This window comes from Tenrec ecaudatus, chromosome 14 (assembly GCF_050624435.1).
Source record: "Tenrec ecaudatus isolate mTenEca1 chromosome 14, mTenEca1.hap1, whole genome shotgun sequence".
In the NCBI taxonomy this organism is placed as follows: domain Eukaryota; kingdom Metazoa; phylum Chordata; class Mammalia; order Afrosoricida; family Tenrecidae; genus Tenrec; species Tenrec ecaudatus.
In genome coordinates this window covers 71,907,151-71,920,993 of record NC_134543.1, presented here as the reverse complement: position 1 = coordinate 71,920,993, position 13,843 = coordinate 71,907,151, and the positions used below count along the sequence as shown (strand labels likewise).

General features: G+C 49.7%; 1 protein-coding gene across 1 annotated transcript in view; it reads left to right on the top strand.

Annotated features, from left to right (window-relative positions):
• Positions 1 to 11,662, top strand: part of NPAS3 (neuronal PAS domain protein 3) — a 98,618-nt gene extending 86,956 nt beyond the window's left edge. Inside the window, exons 5-8 of the mRNA XM_075532212.1 lie at positions 2,897 to 3,044; positions 6,561 to 6,676; positions 8,917 to 9,585; positions 9,652 to 11,662. Of these exons, the coding sequence (XP_075388327.1) occupies positions 2,897 to 3,044; positions 6,561 to 6,676; positions 8,917 to 9,585; positions 9,652 to 10,331 (1,613 nt within the window). The 3' untranslated portion in view covers positions 10,332 to 11,662. The remainder of the gene's footprint in view (positions 1 to 2,896; positions 3,045 to 6,560; positions 6,677 to 8,916; positions 9,586 to 9,651) is intronic.
• The last annotated feature ends 2,181 nt before the right edge of the window (positions 11,663 to 13,843 follow it).

Genomic DNA, 13,843 nt, shown 5'->3' with positions numbered 1-13,843 from the left:
AATACCCCGCAAGGCTGAGCTCACCTGGTGCTGCATCGTCAGTGTCTTCACTAGATTCTAAATTGTTATTACCAACAATTCTTATGCCCCTCGTCATTATGACCAACCATAGAATGATCCCTCTCCTCTCTTACCAGCTCTCTTGTGGGCTGACATTTGGCTTTTCCACCGTTGAAAACATTCTTAGGTAACTTTGAAGATTCCAGTCCCTCTCAGGACCATGGTGGGGCCCATTGTGCCCTCCCAAGGACATCCCCAATGATGGACTGAGAGCAGACGATGACATTTCTGTGATGTCTGTGTCCAACCCCAGAGGGTGTAGCAGAGATGGTAGGGAGAGGAAGATCGCAGGAGGGCAGGGGAAAGTTGTGGGAGGAGCCAAAGGTGCTTATTTAAGGGTCAACAAGGGGAGAGGGGGAAGGTGGCCACCTGGGGAGGTGTGGGCAGAGCACATGGGTCCCCATCCAGGGAGTGTGAGACAAGGGACAAAGTCTCCGCTAGGGCAGCCAATGGGAAGCAGCAGCGGAAAACATCAGCCCACCACCCCCCTTCCAGCCCCTAAGACCTCCGAGTAAGGAAGGCAGGCTTGGTGAGGCAGGAATGCTAATCACATGCCTCCCAGGATGCACGGAGAGTGCCCTGTGAGTGACAAAGATGGGGCCCACTCCCTCCCCTCACTCTCGCATGTTTCCCATGATGACCTAGCCATGCGGGTAAGTGAGAAGGAGGTGAGTTTGAAACCCTGCCAGATAGCTACCAACCCACTTCTGTGGCCTCAGTTCTGACATGCAGCCACCGACAAGGCTGTGTAGACCGGCCCGGCGTGGCCTCCAAGACTGTGAATCTTTCCAAGAAACAGGCAGTTCCTCTTTCTTCCATCAGCAGCTGGTGGGTTCGAAACGCCCACCACTCAGTTAGAAGCCCAGTGTCTGACCCATTGCCCTGCGGGGCTTCTCCAAATACAAAGTTGATAGATGAGTACCACCCACCCTGGGGGCACGGAAGTTCCCTCGGTCAGAATGGCCTAATCCATCTTCCCTCTATTAAGAGTTGGCCAGGTTGAGAGGATTTGAATAAAAGCATATCTCGCTGCTTGCAACAGTGGTTTGACAGAAGACCTGTGTAGCACAGTTGGTACTTCACTGCTTGTGGCTTCACCACGCGGTTTGTAGCCTGGGAAGCCATGCATGTAGAATGGGAATACTGACAATCCCTGACAAAAGGAGCGCATCTTCCTACCTGCAGAGCCTCCCCACCATCAGAGATGTCAGCTCTTGGCCTTCAGAAAACCCCAAACTATTGAATAGTTTCAGAACAGAGCTTGCCACAATTTGAAATATTCAACCAAGCAAGGTTTTTTCCAGGAACAGTTAAAAACATAATTACTAAATTTCACAACCATCGATGTAAGGCATTCAAAGAGAAAAGGGATATGGGGAGGAGAGCATACAACTTTTGCATCTGTTTCTGAATAGAGCTGAATAGGAGGTCTGGGTGTTCTGACCCCGGTCAGAGCCAGAAAGGGTCCTCTGGACACGATGGACAGAGGTACCACAATCTGAACCACCTCTTTTGGCCAAAGTGACTCCCTTCCCTTTACCCATCCACCACCTTCCCTCCTCCCAAAAATCAAAATGTACTTCATGAAACTATTGTATACGAAGCACTTATCAGCCATAATTAAATGGACAATATGAATTTACTACGTCTTTAGGACTCTGGCTTGTTCTGGTTTAGAGCAAGATGATTAATGCAAATACATATTACTTGAGATAACCATTTAGCAGCTAATTTAGCCAAATTTATTACAGCAGTTAGAGGTTTTTCATTTTAGCAGACGGAGACAAGGACATGCCAAAAGCGGGCAATGTAGACGAGTGCACACTGCCCTCTAGTGGCCAGCCTGTTGGTGCTCCTCCAGGGGTGCACCGAGATGCTGAGATACACATCCGAGGAATAACATCAGGTTTTGCACATTTCCGGCATCCTTTTAGGCCATTCCCATCCCTAGCACTTTCAGGGCATGATTTACTGCCCATTCCCCTTTTACTAGCTCAGGAGGGCCCAGATACAAATCAAATCAATTTCAACTTGGCAAGATTTGGGGTAAAGTATCGTTTTTAACATCTGCATTTTAAAGCTCTCTTTCCGTGGGTATTTAATGGCACTGCCTCACGTTACTGATTGTTTTTACTCATTCCTTCATTTGGGGCCATATTTCAGGGTCTGTGCAGAGCTGTCACTCTGTTTGGCTCCGACCAAGTCAATTCTGTGCCTCCCTTAGGCCAATGTTTCGCTCTGACTCTGTTGGGGGATTTATTTCGTTCCAGCATTCAGCAAAGTCTCCCCCAACTAACGGATGTAAATTTAGCTCATCCTTGGACTATAAACTCGGTGCAACAAGATCAAAAGGAGCAGATGTGTAAGTCCGCTGGTTGAGAGATCGCTGGCACGGAGGTGAAATAATCAAAGACAGAGGGGGGAGCCATCTTCAGGACCATTCAAATATCCAGAACCTCAAAAGAGGTTCCCCTGGGAGCTATGAATAAATCAAAGAGGATTGGCCTTTCTTACCACCTGACGTCAGCCCCACGGACAAAATCCACACCGCAGTCGGTGTTCTGTGAGCCCAAAGGAATTGTACAGCCCATTCCCTCTTCCTTCACACCATCACTGCCCACACGGAATAAAGGCTTCCTACAAATAGCTGCCGCTCCACGGAATTGATTCCGTTCGTCCTACTCATGGCGATCTGCGTTGAGCAGAGGGGGGCACCGCTGGCACGGGGGTGTGGGACCTCTCGACTCCATACTTGGTTTGGCAGCGATGAAATTCCTCTGGTCCCAGTCTGAATGCACAATGCCTTTTGTTCTGTTTGTTTTCTCCCCCCACTCAGTGCTGAACAAGGGTCAGTGTGTGACGAAGTATTATCGTTGGATGCAGAAGAATGGAGGATATATTTGGATTCAGTCTAGTGCCACCATAGCGATTAATGCCAAGAACGCAAATGAGAAGAATGTCATCTGGGTGAACTATCTTCTTAGGTATACTTTCTCTCTCTCCCTTGTTTAATCTGGCGTAGTTACAAAATGTGCAGCCCAATGATTAATAGCTAATGTGCAGGGGACCGTTGGCTCGGGCAGTATTTTGTGTGGAGCGACAGAGAAATGCTGCTCTTTTTCCTCCTTCATCCCACACGATGCAAAGAAATGCAAGAAGCTCAATGCTGGGTCGGAAGGGAAGTTCAGGAAGGGCAGGTTTGGAATCTTTTCTAAGATTCCTGGTCCACGTTGGACCACTCTGAAGAAGAGGCTTTGGTTTCCTCAGCAAATGCTCAGGGCCTAAAAGAACTTGCCTATAGTGCAAGCCTTCGAGATTCACTTCTTTACACACACACACACACACACACACACACACACACACACACACACTCCTCTCTCTCTCCCACCCACGCTAAGCCCTGTGCAAATGAAGCAAAACAAAGCAAGGAGAAGAAACAGCAGGTTACCTTGCATTCCCCTTTACATCCCACCCCTCGGACACGCTCAGCAGACGGCACCAAGTATGAGAGCCTAAGCGTTCAAGTTTGGGTTGGCAAAGCGAGTTGCTTTGCCAACATGAAGGTAGTATCAGTAGGAAAAGAGGCAGGTTTCTTGCGATGAATACTCCAAGACGTCAGGCAAGTTGTACTGTTGTGTTTGCAACATCCTTCGAAAGTCACATCCAGGAATGAGGCCAGGCTCGGAGGCAGCCTGAAATGGGATGCGAGGCAGCATTCCGTCCTCTCCTCCTGCCCTACCTCTTCCTGAGTGGCCTTCAAAACATTTATGGGAAAGTTCCATGCTCTGTTCATCCCATTTTCCCAGACACTTTTTGAAGCTCCCAGTCACCCTCCCTTTGGACTCAAACAAGCAGAGAAGTGACCCCGACCCCCAGCCTGAGGGTTCTGGGAGCCGCTCTCCAGGAGGCTCTAGTTCTGCCTGGCTCCCTCCCACTGTCTCCCCAGTCTTCGGGGGCCTCATGGCTTAAAGCCACCCATCCGGGCCTGTCGTGCACCATGGTCTGAGCAGGAACACGTGTCGTAGTTCTTATGAATGGAAGTCGTTGCCCTTTGGCTGATAATCTAGACAGCAACTACCTGAGTCCCATTTTTCTCTGAGACAGCCAAATGGAGCCGAGATGCTAACAACCATGGCTCATCAGTCCACTGGCCCTTCCCGGTGATTCCCGTACTTTGGTGATGGCTTGAAGGCATGGATGTGCTTGCTACCAATAGCATATCAATCAGACACTAATGATTATTGCTCTGGAGAGGGCCTTAATGTGCACCACTTAGAAAAGTCTTCATTTATCTGCTTTCCTTTTTCTGACCTCTTCCACTCTACATTAATTCTCTCTAAAGGTGAAAGGCTGTGTGTTTACTGTGACTTCCACTAAGGCCTGGTGTCCACACACAGCCCCTTCCCCTGTATTTGTGGATCCATTGGAGGCGGCTGCTGATGCCAGGGAATCAATCCTTTCACACAACATTTCAGGAACCGACAGCCGCATGTAAAGCAGAAGGCTATGAGAACTCACACGCCAAACAGAATAAAGAATTGCGGCATTCATAACCATTGGCTAGGCAAAAATGGTAGACCCTTTGCCATTAAGAATAACACATTGGTAATAGCAGATCCTGGTGCTAGAAGGAATCTGTCTCCCATGCTGATAGAGCCCAGGGACCACACACACTACCGAGGTCTTAGTTAGTAACGACACTGCTTCCCTCCGTGTTAGCACTCTCAGAGCGAGCGGCCTTCCCACCTGGATGTGTGGCATCGCTCGTCAACCGCACGGCTTCCTGCTCCACCTCCCAGTGGACAGAGTGGCAAAGGTGAGGCCATCAGGCCGTGCAACTTTCAACTTTTCACAAATGGCCCACGCTCATGAGTGTTTGGTGGCTTCATTTCTCCTACTTCCGTACAGATAGGAAGGAAGCAGTCTGGGTAACAAGGACCAGTCGTAGGGGCTCAATAGCCACAGTCACAGAGAGGGAAAGATTTGTGTCCGCTGACTTCAACATCCCCCCTCAGATCAAGGATGATAAGTGACCAGTGTATCCTCACCCCCCTCCATTGGAATCCGGAGCAAGCCTTTAGCAGAGGAAATGCCACCAAGCTGCCACTCGTTGGCTATCATGTGCAGAGGCTAGCGATCTAATAAAAAAAGTAGCCCCCAAAAGGCAACCATTTAAGTTTGTCGTTCTTGTACCCGCATTTTTGTCCTTTGTTCTTCCCTTAGCAATACTCTCCTGTTACCTGCCCCCCTACCCAGGATTCCCCACACTGGCCTGGCCTTGCTGTACTGTAATTACTGCTTCTCCAGTCTTTTTTCCCTTTCCTTACACCATTCAATAGGATTAGAGACTCGGTGTATTCAGAGGTTGTGTAAGTGCTAAATCTACCTTCCCACCATTAGTCTCTTCTGATTATCTAGCAAGAACTTTGCAGCCCTAACTAATTCACACGTAGGGATAAACAGCTGATAATCCATTTTAGGGAATTAACCCTCCAAAGAACATTTGCAATTTTAGAATAGTAGCTAAAACAATGACGGTCTCACCTGGGAATTGCACTAGGAATTAGCAAATAAGTCAGTAATTAACTATTGCTCCTCCCTGCTTGGCTGGCCATTGTGGAAAGGTAGAAGTTTCCCATTTTGAGGCAAAGTATTTTCCTAGTGCCTTCAGATTACCCAAGGGCAATACAGATGAAGACACCTCAGACATTGGCATTTCCAGGAGACTGTTAACTCAAACTTACCCAGGATGCCCTTGTTTCTGAAAGAAGACGCTTCCTGAATTATAAATGGAACAACACTGAGCACATCTGTGCCAATGGGGTTAGATCCATTCTGCTAGGGCCGCTCTCACTCTGGGAGCCCACCACTGCAATCAGATCGCCAGCTAATAAGCCACAGGTGTACACCACATGAGCAGATGGAACTGTGATTGTAATGGGTGTGTTGACAGTTCAGTAGCCATAATGCATGCACCCCAAGGTGCACCTGTGCATCTGTCATAGAGCTAGGCACTTAGGGCTCTGGGCCTCCCTCCCCCAATACCTTTGGAGTCATCTGAACAGCTGAGAAGTTACGTCAAGAAGCCAAGAGAAAGGTACTGGGGCAGTGGACTCATTAGACGCCCAAGAGAAGACAGGGCAGCCCAGGCGGTAAGGGAATGAATTGTTAAGAGTACTTCTTATCCTCCCTTCCCCCAGGTGCTACACTAGGAGGAGTGGCGAGAGCACAGGTCTCTGGCCCCCAGTGGGATCTGATTACTCCAAAGCTTTGCAGTGGCTTTCATGTCGCATTTAGGTATTCACTCATTGTATCATGTTGCACCTGTACCATGGTCGCGACCATCCAAGCTTCCGTAGAAATCCCTTGACACGCTGAGAAATGGTTCCAGTCGTTCCCTAGACTCCAGGAGGGTGGCTTAGGGAAAGGGGGGAAGATGGCCCAAAGCAACCCACGAAGGACTGGCGATTGCACTCCTGACGACCGCTTCCCTCCCACAGTAATCCCGAGTACAAGGACATGCCCATGGACATCGCGCAGCTCCCTCACCTGCCAGAGAAGACGTCCGAATCCTCAGAGACCTCCGACTCCGAATCAGACTCTAAAGACACCTCAGGTATTACAGGCATTAGTTCTCCTCCATCTTCCGCTGTGTGGATTTGCCTCGGCAGACGCCGGACGGGTGGGGTGGGTGGGGTGGGGGGTGCCGTCATCATGTTTGACCAGCTAAGCAGCTGGTCCAAGTTGAAATGTCGGCCGTCCTCGGCTTACACCGGAGAGCCTTTCCTAACTGCGTGGTTCAGAATTTGAAGGTCAGTTGGAACAGGTACATATTGTGCTTTCTTGGCCCTTCTAGAGTTTTGGAAATGCTTGCAACCTTTTCAGTGATTGAGAAGCTACACGTGGAGCACCCAAAGGCGGGTTGTGGTAAAGGATTTGCTGCGAATAGGGGTTCATTCGGTGCTTTCAATGTGAGGGCAAGTGTGCATCCCATTAAAGCAGGACCTTCAAGGCTGGTGGTGGCCACTCAAGGATGACAGCTGACCGCTCATTCTGACAGTGTGCGACTCTCCACAGCCTGTTGATAAGCCAGTCTCACACAGCAGGCTCCTGAAAGGTCTTACTGCCCCACTGCAATCTGCCGCACCAGAGCCTTGCCCTGTCATTTGTCTTGGTCCAGTCACCATGGCAGAGTGCTGTGACAGAATCCATTCAAAACCCTCTGCTAAAAGGGAAGTGGGAGCTGGCCACAAGGCAACTTTTGTAACACTGTAGACTGCGGTGTAGCGTGGTATATCACATGACATGGTTGCTGAGACTCTCGTGCACATACACACACACACACACACACGGAGGCTTCAAAAAGGTCACGGGAAATTAAAAAATAATTGCAATCCATGACCTTTTAGAAGTCCTTTTACGTGTGTTGTATATGTATCTCACCATATATACTCGTGTATAAACCGAGTTTTCAAGCACATCTTTAATCGTTTTTGTAGTAAAATTAGGTGCCTCGGCTGATATTCAAGTCGGCTTATACTCGAGTATATATGGTACATAAATAGCAACATTCACAGAGAGATTGATATTATTCTAGGAAACAGGAAGGACGCTGCTGTAGCTGGCTCTGGCTTCGTTACATAAGTGGGCACCAGGCCGAGCTCCAATGAGCCTATAATTTAGCTCAGAATATGCACATTCTCACGGAACCCAAGAGCCCGGGCCACGGATGTGTTTGAGAGTCCAAATAGGGGACTTGCTCTTAGTTCTTTTTTGAATCTACGCAGCGCAAACCCATGCTTTCCCATGGCTAACTGTTTGGGGCAAATAGGCTTTCTCCATAGTTCTTTGGCACACAGGACAGTTAATATGACGAGAGCCCTTATTTTCTCGCCTGCCCCTGCCACACCCCGCTTCCACAGACACACATACAGCGGGGCCACAGAACTTAATGGAATTCTAGAACTCTAAGAAAGACCTAACACCTCTAACTCCACCCCTTCTGCTATCGCGGGGAATGTAAGAACTGGAGTCTTACAAGATTTGCCCAATGTCTTCTCCAGCCTGCTGTACAAGTCAGGCACTCAGTGGCTGAGCCACGTACTCTCCCTAAAATGGAGCGGAGAGCTGGGGCTCCCCAACACCCATCATGAGGGCCCTCTACTGCAGACACAGCTTCAAAGAGGTGGCAGGCGTCAAGACTGGACAGAGAGGATCTTAACTCGTGTCATGCCCTTTAAATGACACTTGGTTGGGAGTTCTTTCCAGAGACGGTCTCCACCTCTGTGACAGTGGGCAGAACGAAGGACAACTCCCTGTCCCCACTGAGGGGAAGCAGGGAGCGGCAGAAGGTGTACCATAAAACAACTGATGAAACGTGTTGAGAGAAATTAACGGGACAGAGAAATTGGGAGTAGGGTTTTCGGTAGGGAACAAATGCCTAGAAAGAGGGTGTGCAGCAGCAGCAGGCTTCTGCCCCTAAGACCTTGTGCCAGGTCAGTGATTCTGACTACCTGAGTATTTTTGCAGGACCTGGGGGTCTTGTGAGTGTGCAGATTCTGATGCAGTCGGTCGGAGTGGGGTCAAAATTCAGGAATTCTGCTTGTCTGACGAGCGCCCTGGTGATGCTCGGGCATTTGGACCAGGGAAGGCCCTCTGGGTGGGTGGATGGACAGCCTCCCCGAGTTACCCTAAGTCCTCTACAGAGAGACAACCCCGGGTTTAAATCACCCGAAGGTGGTGGTGCAGCTCGGGATCAAGACAAGACACCTCTCCCACCACCACCCCTCCCCGTGGGTGTTGCCTCTGCTAACGTCCTGTCTCCTCTCTCTTCTTCCCGCCGCGGGCCCCACGCAGAGGACAACGAGAACTCCAAGTCCGACGAAAAGGGGAACCAGTCCGAGAACAGTGAGGACCCGGAGCCGGACCGGAAGAAATCCGGCAGCGCGTGCAACAACGACATGAACTGCCGCGACGACGGCCACAGCTCCAGCAACCCCGACAGCCGCGACAGCGACGACAGCTTCGAGCACTCGGACTTGGAGAACCCCAAGGCGGGCGCCGACGGCTTCGGCGCGCTGGGGCCCATGCGCATCAAGGTGGAGCGCTACGTGGAGAGCGAGTCGGACCTGCGGCTGCAGCCGTGCGAGTCGCTCACGTCGGACAGCGCCAAGGACTCGGACAGCGCGGGCGAGGCGGGCGCGCACGCGGCGGGCAAGCACCAGAAGCGCAAGAGGCGGCGGAAACGGCAGAAGGGCGGCAGCGCCAGCCGCCGCCGCCTGTCCAGCGCGTCGAGCCCCGGCGGCCTGGACGCGGGCCTGGTGGAGCCGCCGCGGCTGCTGGCGTCGCCCAACAGTGCCTCGGTGCTCAAGATCAAGACGGAGATCGCCGAGCCCATCAACTTCGACAACGACAGCAGCATCTGGAACTACCCGCCCAACCGGGAGATCTCCAGGAACGAGTCTCCCTACAGCATGACCAAGCCCCCCAGCGCCGAGCACTTCCCGTCCCCGCAGGGCAGCGGCGGTGGCGGTGGCAGTGGTAGCAGTGGTGGCAGCGGTGGCAGCGGTGGCAGTGGTGGCAGCGGAGGAGGAGGAGGTGGAGGAGGAGGGGGGCTGCACGTGGCCATCCCCGACTCGGTCCTCACGCCGCCAGGCGCTGATGGCACCGCCGCCGCCCGCAAGACACAGTTCAGCGGCACGGCCACCTCGGCCTTGGCCCCCGTCGCCTCAGATCCGCTGTCGCCCCCCCTCTCGGCGTCCCCGCGGGACAAGCACCCCGCGGGGGGCGGCGCGGGCGCCTCCAACTCCTTGCTGTACACTGGGGACCTGGAGGCGCTGCAGCGGTTGCAGGCGGGCAACGTGGTGCTGCCGCTGGTGCACCGGGTGACCGGGACCCTGGCCGCGGGCAGCACGGCCGCGCAGAGGGTCTACACCACGGGCACCATCCGCTACGCGCCGGCCGAGGTGACCCTGGCCATGCAGGGCAACCTGCTGCCCAACGCGCACGCTGTTAACTTCGTGGACGTTAACAGCCCCGGCTTCGGCCTCGACCCCAAGACGCCCATGGAGATGCTCTACCACCACGTGCACCGCCTCAACATGTCGGGACCCTTCGGGGGCGCCGTGAGCGCCGCCAGCCTGACACAGATGCCCGGCGGCAACGTGTTCACCACGGCCGAGGGCCTCTTCTCCACGCTGCCCTTCCCGGTCTACAGCAACGGCCTCCACGCCGCCGCCGCCGCGCAGACTCTGGAGCGCAAGGAGGACTGAGGCCGCGGGCGCCCGGAGACGCACCGGCCGCGGTGCCCTTTCCACCTGTCCTGGCAGCACTTTGAATCCGAGCAGGCCCGCGTCCTCTCGCCACGCGACGGTCCCCGCGCCCGCCCCCTCCCGCCCCCACCTATCCCTCCCACCCCCCGCTTTCCTTTGAACGTGACTTATTCTTTGGTGTAAAGATGCGTTTATTTTCGGCCCGCAGAGGGCCAGAGGACCAGTTGCCTGCCATTTCGTCGTCTTCTTCCAAGGATGTGTGTTGGGTCGGTTCCCCCCCACCCCTTTCCTTTGCATCTTCCTGGAGATGCCCTTCTTGTGTAGATGCCTCTGCCATAGAATACTCAGTCGTGTGGTCCAGAGAGTTTTCAAGCGACAACCATTGGGTTTTCCTTCATGCAGATCTTGATGTGATCAAGATGGAAAGCAACACGCAGACACGACATGCCCTGTTTGACTAAGTCAAATGAAATGGGGTTGGTGTTTGGTTGTTTTTTTTGTTTTGTTTTATTTTGTTTTTTGGGGGGGTGTTTTTGGTTTTTGTTTTGTCGTTGTTGTTGTTCCTAATTCCTTTAAACACTAGCGGGGGGATAGGATTTTAGAATTTTATGCAGAATTTAATTCTCTTTTTATGGTTAAGATTTTCTTACTTGCACATAAAAATAATTTGGGTTCTTGAAACTTAATTTCTGGCCTGTGACTAGAATGTTTAAAACAAAACAAAAAGTTGGACTAAATGTTAATTACTGAAACATTAACTTAATTTCTAAAACCATGGTGCTATCATTTATTAATCTGTAATGTCTTCATACAGAATGCAGCTCCCGGGCTGGGTTTTGGAAAGATTGTGTTCTGTCCTGGTCTGGAGTCCGCTGGCTGCAGTCTCCTTGCTTAGTTAAGACAAAGCCCTCATTAACGTTTGCTGCAGGACTTAAAATGTTTTACCTCCCAACTAACAAACATAGCCTCACATTAAATTAAATGGGTCAGTAAAGCCCTTTTTAAAAGGGCTTCTGGAAAACTCATTCAAACTGATTTGAGGAGCAGGTTTAGGTACATATTGCCTTTTGTTGAGCTTTTTTTTTCTCTCTCAGTCTAACTGAGGCTAATTTTGCAACTTCAATAATGCTTGAGTAAAAGAAGGGAAAATATTGAGCATTTTTTTGCTGTTGGGTTTTTGTTTGTTTCATTTCTTGCTTGAAACAAAAGGAAAGGTTGTATTTCGGGGGACTGATTTCATGGAATATTGTTTCCGTTTGGGTCTCTTCTTTCTAGGTTGAAACCAATACATTTTAAAACTAAAGAATGGGTTAATAAGCTTCAAATAGAAAACTGCAACAGAAAACTGCACATTAAGTAAAAGAAAAAAAGAGAAAAAGAAAAAGAAAAAAATATCCTATTTTGTCTTTGTTGCCAGAAATCAGTGTAGTGTCAAACACTCCGAATGACTGTCAAGTATAAATTCTTCTTCCACTCCATTTTTGGCAGCTGTTTGTTACGGCATCTAATCACAGATGTGAGAACTGTAGTGTGTACACTGTGTGCGTGTCCTTGGCCGTCAGTCCATTGCCGTTTCAATGTGTGTTTCTATATGCAGTATATACTAAGCTGACGTAGTTGTTTTGTCCGTTGTCTTCTCTGTGCTCTATCTCTAGTCCGGAGTGGTCCAGTCCCATTCCCGCAGTCCTAGTGAATCAGTGATTCTTGGGGGTTAGTGGTTTTTGTGTGGTGGCCTTCCTCTGTAATGTCACCCTATGCTGCTTCAACTGTCTGTGAATCTTCCGTTTTCCCTTCCAAACGCCCCTGCTGTTGCTTTGCTGATGTATATTCTCCCTACCTCTCCCTTTCTCGCTCCCTCCCAAGTCTTCCCTTGCTCTCCTCTTCCTCCCCCTACCCCTGCCTCCCCACAAAGCTATTTCATTCTCAGAGATAAAAAGACTCTTAACTAGCTCAAGGTTAATGGAGCCATTTTCCCCCCACAAGGGAATTCTGGGTATGACTCTCTCTTCTGGAGCGCAACACAACGCACGGAAGACTGATGCTCAGATCTGTTCAATGAATCGATGCCATAGAGCCTCAGCTGGTAGCCGTCCCAGAGTCCCTTGTGCTCGCCCTAGAAGCAGTGGGTGCTTTCCTTTGATTTCCTTCCAGGTTGGCTGATGGAGCAATATGTAAAGCAATTCCTAGTGAAACAGAAAACTATCTCAAAGGTCAACCACCCTTTTTTTAAAAAAAAAAAAAAGACTAAAAGGGGAGGGGGGAATGGAATATAGAATTGTCATATATTTGTTTATGCGTGCAATGCTAAATGTAGTAACTTGGCTGTCCTTTGAATATCACTGTGTGGAGTGGGTTCTCCAGGACCTTTGAATTCCATGAGTTGGGCCCAAGCCATGAGGGGCTCATAACACATGCCACAAATCAGAAGCGTGCGCTTTCCTGAAGGCGCCCCGTAGGTTTAGAAGGCGGAGAAGGCAGAGCGGGAAGTTTAAAGATGAATTTTGGAAGCTCTACTCCAGCTATCGAACAATCAGAGGAATGCACCTATCAGCCACTAAGAACAGCCAGACAGCTGTTTGTGTTTGCTTTTGTTTTCCTCCTTCCCTCCTTTCTTTTACGTTTCCGTGTTGTGTCAGATGATTTCTGGTGATTTAAACTAACAGATAATCACAGCTGCTGTCTACATCCATAGTGTTTGAAACTACAAAATGAAAAAAAAAAAACTCATTACCTGTGAAGACTGTGTCTGTGTTTTTAACTATTTCTTGTACAAATATATGAAAACTTTTATGAGGAGACTGGTGCCAAGTAGCTGAATAATGGGGAAAGGGATATTCTGTTCGTAAAAAATCTTAGCAGTGTTACCAACTCTACAGCATATAAAAAATTAAAATGTTACAAAGCGACAGCTATGGTACATTTGTTTTGTGTGAAGCTAACCGGACCTAACTTCCTGAGTGCCTGGCTTATTTTGAAACATTTCTTTTCATTGACCATTGATAATGCTGCAGATCAGACAATGTACATACTTCATTTACAACAGGGTTCTTTTTATACTTTTGTAGATCCTCATACATGTCACATACATGGTTGTCTTTATGTAACTTAATTTTTCATCCGCAGGTGCCATTTTCATAATAAACTTCTCTTGGATTTGTTATTACCTGGCATCATTTCTTTCCCATGGAACCATCCTGAACTAATGGACGCTGGTAGTATTTGTTTAAGCAGGTCATGATCCTTTATTGAAAAAAAGATAAAAGCGAAAAAAGTATCCATATATTTTTGCCAGTTAAAAATAAATATATATATGCAGCGTGTGTACTGATGAGGCTGACAAGGCACAGATTAAGATGCTAATCCAAATACTACACCAAACGTACAACCATCCTAAATTTTCAGCTACCCCAACTCATTGTCATACTGAGCATTCTTGTGCACATTTTCAAAGCTGAGCAGTGGGCCTGCCACATCAACCACTATGTGAAGTGTGCATTTTCTCTTGATTAATG